This window comes from Falco naumanni, chromosome 2 (genome assembly GCF_017639655.2).
Source record: "Falco naumanni isolate bFalNau1 chromosome 2, bFalNau1.pat, whole genome shotgun sequence".
Classification (NCBI taxonomy): Eukaryota; Metazoa; Chordata; class Aves; order Falconiformes; family Falconidae; genus Falco; species Falco naumanni.
This window is the reverse complement of record NC_054055.1, coordinates 5,542,604-5,556,107: the sequence shown is the minus strand read 5'-3', so window position 1 is coordinate 5,556,107 and position 13,504 is coordinate 5,542,604. Positions and strand designations below refer to the sequence as shown.

Sequence of the window (13,504 nt, the reverse complement as noted above, 5' to 3'; positions counted from 1 at the left end):
TCAGAAAATCTTGGGGGGAAAGCAGCAAGACATACTCAGGGAAGAGCACAGCTATGATACAGCCTCTCCATTTTCCCTGGTGGGTTGGTTATCTGCCTTGATTATTTAGATTAGGATCTCATCAGGGCAGAGACAGTCTCTTGCAAAAGCACCTTCCAGCACGCAGCCCAGATAATGCCTCCAGGTGACACTCCAGCACAAAGCAAGGAGCTGGCACCACAGCAACGTGAAAGCTTTCAGCAACCTCTTTGGACAGGAGGTTCATAAAATTCTATTAATAACACCAGGAAACACCTGACTTTTTATATACCTTCAGCTTTGGGTCCAAATTTATTTCTTCTTAGCACTGCTTCAGGTCTAGCAGACTTAAATAAAATGAACACACCCCACTGCTCATCTGAAAAAAAAAGAAAAAAAAACACAACAGGATTGTGATCTGCATTCAGAGGGCACCTAGCTCTGGGCTGGGGGTCCCCATCCCACCTCTGCCTGCTCGCCTCTTCCAAGCCACTGCTCTGCAGGGTTGTCATGTGTCCATGAAGTTGGATGCTCATCTCCCATCAGCTTCCCCATCTCTTTTTTTTGACCGATCAGCCCAAGAGCTATGAGTATTGCAATAAGACACTAAGCCTCTCTGTTGAATTAATTCATCTCCTTTATTTATATATAGGAAAGGCAATAAAAGAATATGATAGTATACACCAGAGATTTGATCCCAAGTGTCCTCTCTAGCAGACTTTCTGCTCGCATTATCCATAACAACGTCTGTGCTTTGCTTTTTCCTCCACAGCAATACAATATTCCCACCCCAGTACCCCACGGTCAGGATTAGGCCCTGCGCCCAGGACCTAAGGCACAAGTCTCTGCCACTTGAGCTAGAGAAATCTCTACTACAGGCGTGAGGGAGGAGCAGGCAGGGACAGCAGCTGGGGAGGGACGTGGGAGGGAGCCACAGTCCTGTAGACACGCCGCCCAGGGCTTAGGTGGGCCACCTGCCACCAAAATCAGCCCCTGTCCCATTAATGGTTTACGTAATACATTGGTTTACATAGTATGTATTTATACTGAGTTGATATATCTGGTTGGGCTACTGTCCTTGCAAATCAGCATTTAAAAAAATGAAATAGCTAGTGGGTTTAGGGAGGCTCTGTCGTTTGCTGCTCAGTTCAAGGTATCCCAAAGGAAAGCCCAAGTTTTAAAGGGCAGAGCCAGCCCAGAAATCCATGAAGTGACAGCAGCAGCAGGAGGCTAACCAAGTCCTAAAGACACGTCTGGAAAAACAGCTCTGTTTGGGCCGGCCACGTGCACAAACAGCATCCACACTGGTGACCACCAGTAACACAACGGGGCCTCACTGGAGCCCAATAAAACCCAGCTAGACCAGGTCAGTCAATCTTGGCTGGAGGGGTTTGTGCCCGTCAGTTTCTTTCAGGTGCTTTGCAATGCTACATAAAACCCCTCTGCTCGACCAGCTGTGACCAAGCTTGTGACCAAGCAGGCTTGCAAGCTCACTGCCCCACCCGGTAAGTGTTGCCATGTTGGCTGCTTGGCATTTTTCAGCCTTTTCAGCCTTCTTCTACTTAGAGGTATGTCAAGGTGGGTTCTCAAAACCACATTAAAAAAAAAAACCACACACACACAAAAAAAACCCAACCACCAAGCAGAAATCCCTGCAAAACCAACTCAGTGCTAAGAGAAGGGCTGCAGACAGGACATGCATGGGATGTCTCCATCCCTGGGGTCCCACTGGGTCCATCTTCATCCCCATCTTAGTCCTCATCCCCTCCCCAGGCTGGTGGTGTGGCTCACAGCAGGCAAGACATGGCTGCGCTGAAGCAAAAGGGCACTTCTCTGAGCTGTCAGCAGCTGCTCATCTCCGCGTTAGCTTAGTTACATTAAGGCGTGAAGACCAAGTGCATAGGAAGCGGTGGGACCCTCCGGGCACCTCCAAATCAGCCCCTGAGCCCTTTTCCACTGAAATGTTCCCCAAATCCTCCTCCAAGATGTTCATTGTCATCAGTGAGGAAGAGGAGCCTCTGGCTTCAGGTTGGCCCTGTGGACATCGACTATCTGGCTTAACCCGTTGGCTAGAAGACGAGTCCATGAAAGGAGCCGGATCCACCCCCGCCTGCTGCTGGGCTGCAGCCCCCTGATGAGTTGTCATCATCCTTGTCCCTGTCAAAGTCTCTCCACCACAGAGGGGATTTCGGCAAGGCAGAGATGTAGGCGGCTCTGTTCCTCGCTTCCTTTTCCTGCTCCTGGGAGAAGGAAAGGGGAGAAATAACACAAGGATACCTGCAGCCAAATGACCTGGGTGGGGGGATGCTCCCACCTTCCCCAAGGAGCTGGGAGCCCGTTCGTTACCCCTGGGAGCCTCCTCCAAATCAAATCGGAGTGAGAAGGCCGTGTGCTCATTTCTAGAGCTCGGCAAAAGGGATGCAGCAAAGCATTGCATCTCTCCAGAAATCAAAACCCAGCCCTTGCATGCCACCTCTGGGGGAGGAGGGACCCTTCACATTCCCCCGGGTGCAGCTCCTGTCCTGTGCAACACTGCTGTTTGGAAAGTATTGACTGCACCAGTTGACCAAAATCCATTCTGGTTTGCATTCCCAGCTCGCCCACCTTTCTCAGGCACTCAGAAGAAAAATTCCGGCAGAGCTGCCTGGGGTGGGCAACAGCAAGTCAACCCTGAGCACAGCCATAAGGTGTCTTGCACCACCCTCAAGACCCAATTTCATCGGGAAACCACAACCTGTTTATACCTGGGTGCTAAAAAGGAAAAGGGATTTGGCTTCAGGGAGCGGGCGCGTCTCTGCACGTGCGGATTTATCCGCAGGACACAACCTGGGTAGGTGGGAACGTGGCGCATGAGCTGGGCAGCCACAGGATCGCACCCGTGCTGTGCACGGCAGTGGGAGTTACCTGCAAGTAGAGGATGTTATCTTTGGAAATGGCTTCCATCAAGTCCTTATGGAGGGAGGGTTCACCGTGCAGGCGGCCGGCCTCGGCCAGAGCCTCATGCATCAGGCAGCTCTGCCTGCCCGGCCGCTGTCTGTAGAAGAGGACGTAGGCAGTGTCCTTGGGGAAGAAAGAGGTGATGTTGCTGACTGATTCAAAGGAGGAGAAGGAAACTCTGGTGTCATTGAAGAGGTACCACTGGATTTCAAAGTCCAACTGCTTGTCGGAGGCCAGTTTCGGTGCCCCGTCCCGGGGCTGCCCCTGAGGGCTGGTGTCGGTGCACTCCCTGGAGTAGCAGTAATAGTGGCCACTCTCGGAGGAGATGCCCGAATGCACCACCACACTGCAGAGGTCATACACCACAGACATGAAGCCGCTTCCCGCAGTGGCCGTGGCCTTCTCACGCTGGCAAACCTCCTCAGTTTCCTCCGGGGTGACAAGGATGGGCAGCTTGAGCACCACAGGGATGGAGACATTGTCCAAGATCTTCTTCCTCTTCATAGTCCGTGGGTCGAAGGAGAACCGCAGCAGCGTGAGGATGAGGTAGTGCGGACCCTCCGTCAGCTCCGCCACCTTCTCGGCATCCTGCAAGGACGCGCATTTCTCACAGTGGTATTTATTCTCCGCTGTCAATCTCTCCGGGGATAGAAAATAGTTGATTAAATCTGGGACGGACCTGGAGTCCTTGGGAGTACATGCCTGCTCCCCAAAAGCTGAGAGAGGGTCTTTGGCTGCATCCACACCAACGGCATTGCCACTTAAGGGATTTGCTGCTTCTCCTGGCTCCTGGAAACCCAATGTTTCCACTGGCATCGGTGGGGCTGCAGGTTCTCCAGCCATGGGAGCCTTCCTCCGGATCCAGAGAGACCCGGTAAGCTGGCTTGGGTTTTCAGGAGGCTCAATAAATTGTGGGCCAATTTCTTCCACTGGTAAAACAGATGTGCTCCCACGCACGTGCCTGTCCGATGGAGGAAAAGCCAGGGACAGGTCTGTGAAGGCTTCTTCTCGGGAAGAGACATTCAGACACTTCAAACAGCGGATCTTTGTCATCATTTTACCCCCAAACATCTTCTCAATCAATGTCTTGTTTAAGTAATGATGCTCTACTGCCTGAGACATCAAGCTGGATTCCTTGAGCTTCTGGTAGATCCTTTTCCCGGTTTTTTCTTCTTCGTGTAACCTTTGGCAGCAGAAAAAAAAAAAGGCTGCGTTATGCACGGATACACCACCAAGAGGCAATTTCTAAAGTACGGTTTCTGTTCTTCACTCCAAGGGGTTAATCCGGGTTAACCCGCCTGTTCCCAGGTGTCTGGCACTCTGGGAGCAAGGGGAGGCGCGGGGCAGGGTTTGGGAACCAGAGGTCTCCATGTGCCACTGACCCCCCACTTGTAGAGGGATTGCTGGGACACCCAAGATTTGGGATTTCTAGGGAAGAGAAAGAGAAAAATCAACATTGTACAGAGGAGCCTGGGTGTCTTGTGAGGCAAATCTCTAAACTTGGTACAATCCCCTTGGCCTTCAGAGCAAAGGCAGAAAGTTTCACACAGAACTAAGTTCTGACCTTACTCCTAAGCCAGCCCAAAGAGGGTTTGACCGAGGAGCCCCAGACCAATCTCACCACCTTTCACCCCAAGCCTCCACTGTTCCAGCTCCTCTGGGTCTCAGCCGCTGGCCCCATTTGCATGTGGGTCAGCGTTAAACATCGCAGCCTAGGGACGCCCGTGTCACCAGGCTCCGAAACCACCAGCCCTCACCACGTACCGGTCCAGCAAGTACTTGAGATACTCCGAGCAGTCCTGCTGAGCACCAGGGGTGAACCAGGGTGGCCAGGAGGCAGAGAGGAAACTCTCGGGTGAGATGGCAGGTCGCTGGCAGCAACACAGAAGAAGTGCATTAATCCTAGGGATCTGGTTCTCACCTCCAACAGGGGAATGGAGAGGGAAGAGGAGGTTCTTTCTGGCTGTTTCACTGGGAGCAAGGTACACTTGTGTGCCTGACAAGGTCCCCTTTTTTTTCCCCTACAAAGGCTAATCACAAGACTTTCTTGCTTTGCTGCAAGCCAGGACAATACGGATGAATTTCAGCCATTATTTTACACATACTTCTATAAAATATCCATTTCTTCTTTCAATTTTAGAATTGTTTATTGGCCTGACCCAGAGACTTCTACTTAATTCAGCCTGAGTTTAATTTGATGCTCCATTTAATTTGATCAGAATCTCTCTCACCAAATCCTTTCATAGGAAAAAAACAAAGCAAAAAATCCACTAAACTTCCACTCGTCATTCTGAGCACTACAGGCAGGTAATCTGCATTACCAGATAATGTAATCGCTGCCGTTGGGAAGCAGATGCCTAATTAACATGGAAAAAGACCCATCTTTGGCAAAGAAGAGACTTTAAGAACAGCCTGAAGAAGAAAAATAACTAGAAGGCTATTAGGAAATTAGCAGTAAACTATTAACCGTAAACTACACACAAGCAAATATGCTTCTGTATTTGCTCATCACAGATCACAGACACCCCAACCTACCGTCAAAAGCTAGACTCTTCTATGACCAAATATTAAATCTAAGAGGCTGTTTATATTTTGCCCCCAAAAGTCATCTGTGATGACATAATAACACAATGCAAGAAGCCAGCTCTGTCACTCAAGGCGTGGAAAACAGAAACCCATGTGACTGGTTTCACAGCAAGAGAAAATTCCCTGGACTTTCAAAATTATGTCTTTCTAAGGACAGAAAGTTACAATTTCAAGAGAAGAGCTAGATATGACCTAGCTGTATCTCCAGGAGTCACTCATATTACATTCCATGTTCGTCAAGAAATCATTCATAATTAATTTGTTCAAGAGTGTTATTTTTACTTTACTTTCCCTCACATACAGAGGATTCAAAGCATCTGGAATCTAAGGGAATCATTATTACTACAACTACTACTACTACTACTACTACTACTACTACTACTACTACACCACTTTTAAGGCAATTTTCACTGATAATTTGTGCTTTACTGTGAAGCAAGGGGACAGACGAGCTGCTCCAGTCTTCCTCCTCATTGCACAGCAAGGAATAAAAACCTCTGCTTTAGATCAACAGGCTTTTCAACTGGCCACATACGTAAACTATTACCAAATGGACTTCATTGTCAAAACCACTTGTTATTACAGAAGTCCAACCCAGGAAGACCACAGGCTGAAGACAGGCAGCCTGATGTGAACACAGCTCACTTTCATGGGTGACAGGAACTTGCCTCCTCCACCCTGAAAATTAGTCTCCTTCATATAAACAAAAATTTGTGCTGTTATAAAAACCCACCAAGATCCACAGCTCCTTATCAGTACGTTGGAGTCAGCAGGAAGCAACTTGGAGACGAGCCTTTCCGCCGCCGACAGTCCAAACAAATAACTAGAACATGAAATAATTACCTGACTGTGCTCCAAAAATGCAAAGAGCCACTGGAGCTTTGTCATCAGGGGCTGGGAGTTGCCCTCGGTTAAATTCAACACTGAATGTCGAAAGCTGCAAAAGAAAAACAGAGATGCAAACCGTCAGATGGAAAATCAGTGCAGGACACGCAACGCCGGTGCAATGAGCAGCCTCTGTAGCTGTCTTGAGTGGGAGCAAGGGAGCAAAAACTCACTCCGAAGCCATGAAAAGAGACTGTATGATGCTGTTCATGTAGCAGGTGTTTCCCAAGTTAATTAACCCGATCTTTCCCGTCTCTGATTTGGATGCCAGGCGTGGGTAGAAGCAGGCCAGCTCGTTCTTCTGGGAGGTCCAGGCATTTTGTCCCAAGAGATGTTTAATCCGGTCTTCATTTGGTATAGGAAGAGCCTTGGAAAGAAAGCTCTGTGTTACAAATCATTCTCTTTCCATGCGAAGAATGGGCAACTACGAAACTCCTCTGCTAGAGGTGTTCAAGCAACTCGTTTCCTCTGCTCTTCGCATGAACATGCACCCATGGGAGGAAGGTTTAGCTGCTAGTATTAGTACTTTAGAGGCATGCAAGATTAAAGCTATAGCTAAAACCCACAGGCACAATCAGGACCTTCCCTCAGCTTACCTACATGAGGCTCAAACTCAGAATTTGAAACCCTTTCTTCTACACAATTTGAGGTGTTGAGGTTAGGACATCCCTACTGGTAGGACAGTGCCTCTGCATTAGGCTGCGAACTAAGATGCCATTTCCATATGGAAAACAGAAAAATGCCCAAGAGGTGCATGTCTTACTTTAACTGCTTCTAGGACTGGTTCGTAGAGATCTGGAAATCCTGAGAAGCGGAAGAACATGCAGTGGATGAGCTCAGCCAGCTGCTCCAGGGAGCTGGTGGCAGAGTTGGAGTCTTCCTTCTTCAGAGAGGCCACCAGCCTGGGGATGTGAGGAAGCAGCTGGAAAAGGAAAATTCACTACATCAAAAAAGGCTCTGAATTACTCGCAGAGCTTTAATACACATGCAGGGGAATGAGATTCACCCCCAGGCAGAAAGGACAGGCAACAGCAGTTGACTTCAGTCCCCTTCTGGACCGCATCCTTCACCCTATGATCTCAACAGCAACTCTTCTGTTGACTTCAGTAGTGCAAACGCTATAGAACTCAGAGGGTTTCGTGGTGCACGACACCTGCAAGTTTGTGCTGCTGCTTTGCCGTGCTGCAACCACCAGTCTTTGTGCAGACCAACCTCTACTGAATCACACACGCACGGTGGAAAGGAGCGTTACAGGATGACTGCCAAGCGCAGGGATCCAAACCTGTGACACAGATGAATTAGCCTACAAGAAGTGTTGTCTGGTGTGCAATATTTTATTTTATACTGTATAAACTGAGCGGGAACTGGTATGGCTGGATGGGTGGCGGCAGGCACATAAATAGCACGGGTTATTTTGCTTTCATTGAGGACATTTAAAAATGAACAAGCAGGCACAAACGCAAATGATACGTTGCTCACAGGCACCCTCTGCTGACCCCGCAGCTGCACAGAGAATTAATAACCTATTTCCAACCCTGCAGATGTGCTAGAGTGACCCCAGGCACTTACGCAACCTTTTTCATATTTATATTTTATGTTATTTTTACCCCAGAACAATCCTGGAGTAGAATTCTCTGGATCCTCAGTCTGGACATTTCCTGATCCTATCTTCCTCCCTTAGTCTCCCTCTCTTCTTTCTCTCCCTGTCTCTCTCTCACTCCCCCCCCCCCCCCCCCCAAAAAAAAATGTTGGAGATTTTAACTACTTCCCTTCCAACAGGAAAGTTTCCTTCGGAAGCAAATGAATCCCAGTACCAATATTTTGCCAAGCTGTGATGGGAACAATTCTCAAAACCTTTCCAAAGTGCCAGGGCAAACACAAAAAGCTAAAAAGCAAGACAGGTTTGTGCACTGTTTTTTTAAAAATAGAGGAGGAAATTTATGCTCGCTAGGCTGCAGATGGAAACTTCAGGCCAAGAGCAACCGACAGCTTTTGGAGTGTTTCAAAATTTGGACGCCCAACTGAAGACAATCCGTTGGAATGACCCTATTTTTAGAAACCAAAGAGTTTCTCAAGAAATTCAGTCTCATTTAAAGTGTCTCCAGCTGAGGAATGAAAAAACATCAGATGAAAATGTCGGCTAGCTTACTTTTTTCCAGCCTTATCTGTTTATTCTGTGAACTTTGGGTGAAAAGCCAAATTAAGGACCCTAATGAAAAAGTATAAAATCAAACATTAATAGGAGTAATTTTCCATTACTGCTTTTATCAGTCCAATCACTGCAAGCATGCCTTTGCTTTCAGCCTTGCTTTTTAATTACAGCATTCCAGGGATGCCAGCAAGACGCAGAGCCGTGCCTTAGTGTCAACAGCAAAATAAAATATAAAATATCACTGTAGAAAAGAAAAGAGGAGATTTAAATACTGCTAAGAGTGGGGTTTGCTTTTAACAGTGGGGAGCTCATGAAGTGAAAGTGTTCTGATCCAGTCGTCAAGTCTTACTGCACGGGTGTTGTACAGTGCTTTGTAAGACGACCCATCACTTCAAGAAATGGTAATGGGTGCCACATGTTGGTGACAATCTGAAGTCACACGTGGGAAGGGGCCCACCGAGGCCAATGGACAGTCAGGCACCTGCTTACGTGTCCTGGTTTTGGCTGGGATAGAGTGAGTTTTCTTCCTAGCAGCTGGTGGAGTGCTGGGGTTTGGATTCAGGATGAGAATAACGTTGATAACACGCTGGTGGTTTAGTCCTCGCTAAGTAGTGCTTACCCTAAACCAAGGACTTTTCAGTTTCCCATCTGCTGCCAACGAGGAGGTGCACAACAAGCCGGGAGGGAGCATAGCCAGGACGGCTGACCCAAACTAGCCAAAGGGATATTCCATACCATATGTTGTCGTGCTCAGTGTGTATATGGGGGGGACTTGGCTGGCAGGTGCTGATTGCTGGGGACTGGCTGGGCACGGGTCAGCAGGTGATGAGCGACTGTGTTGTGCATCACTTGTCTTTCTTGGGGTTTATCTCTCTCTCATTCTTGGTTGTCTCCCTTTTCATTACAATTATTATTCTTACATTATTATTATCATTATAATCATCATTATTTTTGATGTTGTTGTTAGTTATTGGTGTTATTATTATTAATATATTTCAATTATAAAACTGTTCTTATCTGAACCCATGGGTTTTACTGTTTTTCCAGGTCTCCTCCCCATCCTACTGGGGATCAGGGGGGTAAGTGGGCAGCTGCGTGGTACCTAGTTGCTGGCTGGGGTTAAACCATAACATTAGGAAACACCAGGGGCTGTTTAAGAATATATTCCCTGTCCTCCACTGCCTGAGCCCTCTGAGATGCTCTCAATGCAAAGGCTTTGCCTAACGCATCCCAAAACCAGAGTACCAATATCTACCACACCTCAGCTGAAAGGGTGAGAACAAATACAGGGCCATATCTTCTAAACCTGCCCATGAAACTACATCCCAAGCCAGCCTGGGTCAACATAGTCCCACTCACCCTCCTGCCCCAGGCCACCGCTCCACCTCCTCCCCTTTCCTTCTCCAGGCAGCAGCAATAGTGCAGGTTTGTGGGTGGCCCAGACCAAGCTGGGCAATACTGACCATCAGCAGTTTCTGCTCGGTTAGGTTCCACCAGGGCTTCTTCCACCATACACTTCAGCACGCAGCCGTACAAATGGCTCAGCACAAGGGAGAGTGATTGGGAGAAGCAAGTGGTCTAAGAGCAAGAGCAGGGAAGAGAGGAATCTCCTCTTCCACCTGCAGGACTGGCAAACACCAGGTGAAAATGACTGCAAGAACACTGCAGCCACTGCTGATGAGACCCTCAGCGTAGCTTGACAGGTCATCCAATATATTTGCATTAACTGCATCCTCAGCTGGTGGGCTTTGAAGTTGAGAGAGGACCATGGGGGCGCACTTGCCCACGGACATCACTCCTCCAGCTAGTAGAGCACCACAGAAAAAAAGCGGAGCATGAACACTCCAAACCCAGAAAGGTCAAGCCCCAAACAGCTTTATTCTCATTTATCCCTGGGGATGAGCCATCAAGCTGGTAAGTCTTGAGGGAAATGGGAGGAGCCATCAGAGGAGAAAGCCTCATTTCTCCTCTGCACCTTGTTCTCTGACATAGGTTGGTTGTTCTGTCTCTGGTAACTAACTCTTTTTAGGCTCAGGACTTACCTCCACACCTCAGCACTGACTCCATGGTGCCCAAAAAGCTGTCTGGGCTGCAGGTGAGACTACCTGCAGCTGCCAGGGCAGGCTACAAGTGGATGGACAGGGTTGGGTTTACATCACTTGGTGAAATCAAGCAGATGAGGGAAATATTCTCCAATATCCCAGAACCTTCGGTTCGCTCCAACCCACGTTGCCCTACGCCATGGTTATGCTCAGGGTAATGTCCTCATTTGAGAGGCCACATGCCACCTTACCAAGTGAAATGCCTCGTGCGAGTGCTGGAAGCTCAGCAGCATATACTGCAGGACAGACAAAGCCCCCTCTCTCACGACAGGGTACAGCAGCTTGGAGAAGACCTGGTGGGGGAGAATAAAGCAAATGAGAAGGCAGGATGGCACCACAACACGCAGGAGAAGGGGCTGGCAGGAAAGAAAAGCACTGGCTGTCTGCCACAGCTGCTGGTCTGTCCTGCTCCACACTGGATATTGAAGCAGCCAGGTCTCCAGAATCATCTCCTGTCCAGAGCATCGCCTCAGGGCATCCGAAAAATGCCGTGTGAGTCACCCTCACTCTTTCAGGCTTGCTCGACGCCTGGCCCAGCAAGGTGCAGACCCCTGTAACACCCCTGTGTCTCTGTGCCTCCTGATGGGCGAGGCTGCGCCAGCACAGAGGGATGCGGGATTTTCTAAAATGTGCCTCTTCTGTTTTAGTGTGGTATTTGAAACTTCTATCATTAACCTTTCAGGCAAAGAGAGAGAAAGCAAAGGGCTTTTTCAAAGGCTAAGTAATGATATTTATGCTGATTTATGGAAAATGGCATAAATTGACAATGCCCTCTACCCCTTTCAGATTATACTTCTGAGAGTTTCCAAAAATCACATGTTATTTTAAGGGCTGTGTCCCTTTCCTATGCATTAACAACAAAAGGAAAGATAAAGAAAAGCCGGAGGTACTTGGCTTCTCTCCCACTGCTCAGTGCACGTGGGGGATCACAGGGACAAATGCAGTTATTGACAATGTTCCAATACTGATAATTATGGTCTTGATAACTTCTATGCTGGCTTCCACTGGAGGCTCAGCCAGGCGTTATCCCCATTACACAAGGGAGGGAATAGCAGGACCGCGGCATGGAAGACATCCTTGAAGTGAAGAATTTCAGCACTTGGTCACAGGGTATTCAGGGAGCGGCAAGTAGTCACTGCCAAAACAGGTGATGGCAATAGCAGCAGGGGCTTTATCTGCACTACTAAATGAACTAGGGCTGGGGCACAGGCTTTAAAACCGACCTGTGACTGTGTATGTGCCTTGCCCGTGCTGGCCAGCACTGATCCAGGCACAGCTGAAGGAAAGCATGTCACATTCCCTAAGCTGGGTATTACAAGAGCTCCCAATAGTTCAAGAAGGTTGGCTTGAAAATCCTTGGCTTCTTTTATTTCATCACCTTTCAGATATCAGTACCTCTGCATACCAAGACCTAAAGAACTGCGGGTTATTCTGGAGAACATCATTCCTAGCTGCAAAACCAGTATCAGCCCACCATGCCATACACAGCAACTCAGTATTCGTAGAGGGTGCAGGGGACACAACAGTCCCTTCAAAACCCCTTGGGGACAGCACACTGTTTTCTCTACACCTCGAGTCACATCTCATCCTCATTCAGTTTAAAGGCAACAAGATACCTCAGGTGCAAGGAGAAAGCTGTTGTTCACATTCATGTTTAAAAGAGCCCACTGACCTTTTCAATTTTCAAAAGAGTAACTTCAATCAAGATGCTAAACTTTTTCACCGCAGCCAAACCCTTCAGCAGGGCAATGATCCACTTGTCTATGTTCTTTCCCAGGGGCCAGGACACCCAGTCAATCATCCTGAAATGAAATACAAACTCTTAAAAGGAAACTCAATGCACGTGTTGTGAAAGCCAAGCTCCACTCCGGGTTAAACCTCCTCCAAATTTGTGTCTGGTCAGTGGGATGACCAAGTAAGAGACAAGCTCTTCATAAGGCGTTTCACATGTTACTCAAAGCACAACGGAGCCTGAAGTGGAATTACCCCAGTGTCACCAACACGCTGTGGTTCGTCAGAGGGACAGACCCAAGCCCACAGAAGAAAGTGGGGATTTCTTCCAGTAACATCAATCAACTTGAGTTCAAGTTTTTCATGCTGATACAATGCTCTATATGTCACCTGTGTGAGATGTAGATCAAGGTCTTTGCATTGTCACCATTAGAAAACAAGTGATACCGGTATGATCTCTGTGTTGTTACTGGTAAGGAAAAAAACGCTCAGATACAGATCTTTTAATTCCTGCATGAGAAACATGGATTTCCAAAAACATGTTAAAAAAAAATAATACTGGTAACCCTAATAGAAGCTAGATATTCCTGAATGTCACAGCTAACAAATTTCATCTATAGCCATTCAACAAATATGTTGTCATGTTTCCACAAGTAACAAGTACTTTACAGAAGTAACTCATTTAAAAAAAAAAACAAACACCTCAGACTAGGTGATGACACATTGTTTCTGTTTAAATTTAAACAAAAATGGGAGGTAACTAAGGCTGGGGATCTCCGAAAGTCAAACCAACCATTTCAGTACCTTTAGTTTGAAGGTATCCCAGATCTCCGGTCTCCCACCTCAGTCCAGCTGTCTTACCCCATCAGTCCCTTTTGCCTATCAGCCTGTATCTCGTGCAAAATAGATGAAGAGAACACAGCTAACTAACTGCCGCAAGGCAAAGAGAAGGAATAAGTGCGGTCTACAAGGAACTGGAAAAATAAAAAGCTAGCAATAAAGAAAACTTGAAGAGCAGAATATGTTGGGATGTTGAGAAATACCACAAGCCAAGCTAACCTGGGTAATTAAGCAAATCCCAGAAAAGCTTCCA

General features: G+C 47.7%; 1 protein-coding gene across 3 annotated transcripts in view; it reads right to left on the bottom strand.

Annotated features, from left to right (window-relative positions):
• Positions 1-637: 637 nt before the first annotated feature.
• The window catches only part of USP35 (ubiquitin specific peptidase 35), a 30,070-nt gene continuing 17,203 nt past the window's right edge, over positions 638-13,504 (bottom strand). For all 3 annotated transcript variants that reach the window (XM_040583582.1, XM_040583584.1, XM_040583581.1), the window contains exons 4-11: positions 12,353-12,482; positions 10,872-10,973; positions 7,190-7,348; positions 6,600-6,793; positions 6,385-6,478; positions 4,720-4,826; positions 2,923-4,138; positions 638-2,258 (exon numbers count right to left, since the gene is read on the bottom strand). In XM_040583582.1, coding sequence (XP_040439516.1) covers positions 2,088-2,258; positions 2,923-4,138; positions 4,720-4,826; positions 6,385-6,478; positions 6,600-6,793; positions 7,190-7,348; positions 10,872-10,973; positions 12,353-12,482 — 2,173 coding nt within the window. In that variant the 3' untranslated portion in view covers positions 638-2,087. The remainder of the gene's footprint in view (positions 2,259-2,922; positions 4,139-4,719; positions 4,827-6,384; positions 6,479-6,599; positions 6,794-7,189; positions 7,349-10,871; positions 10,974-12,352; positions 12,483-13,504) is intronic.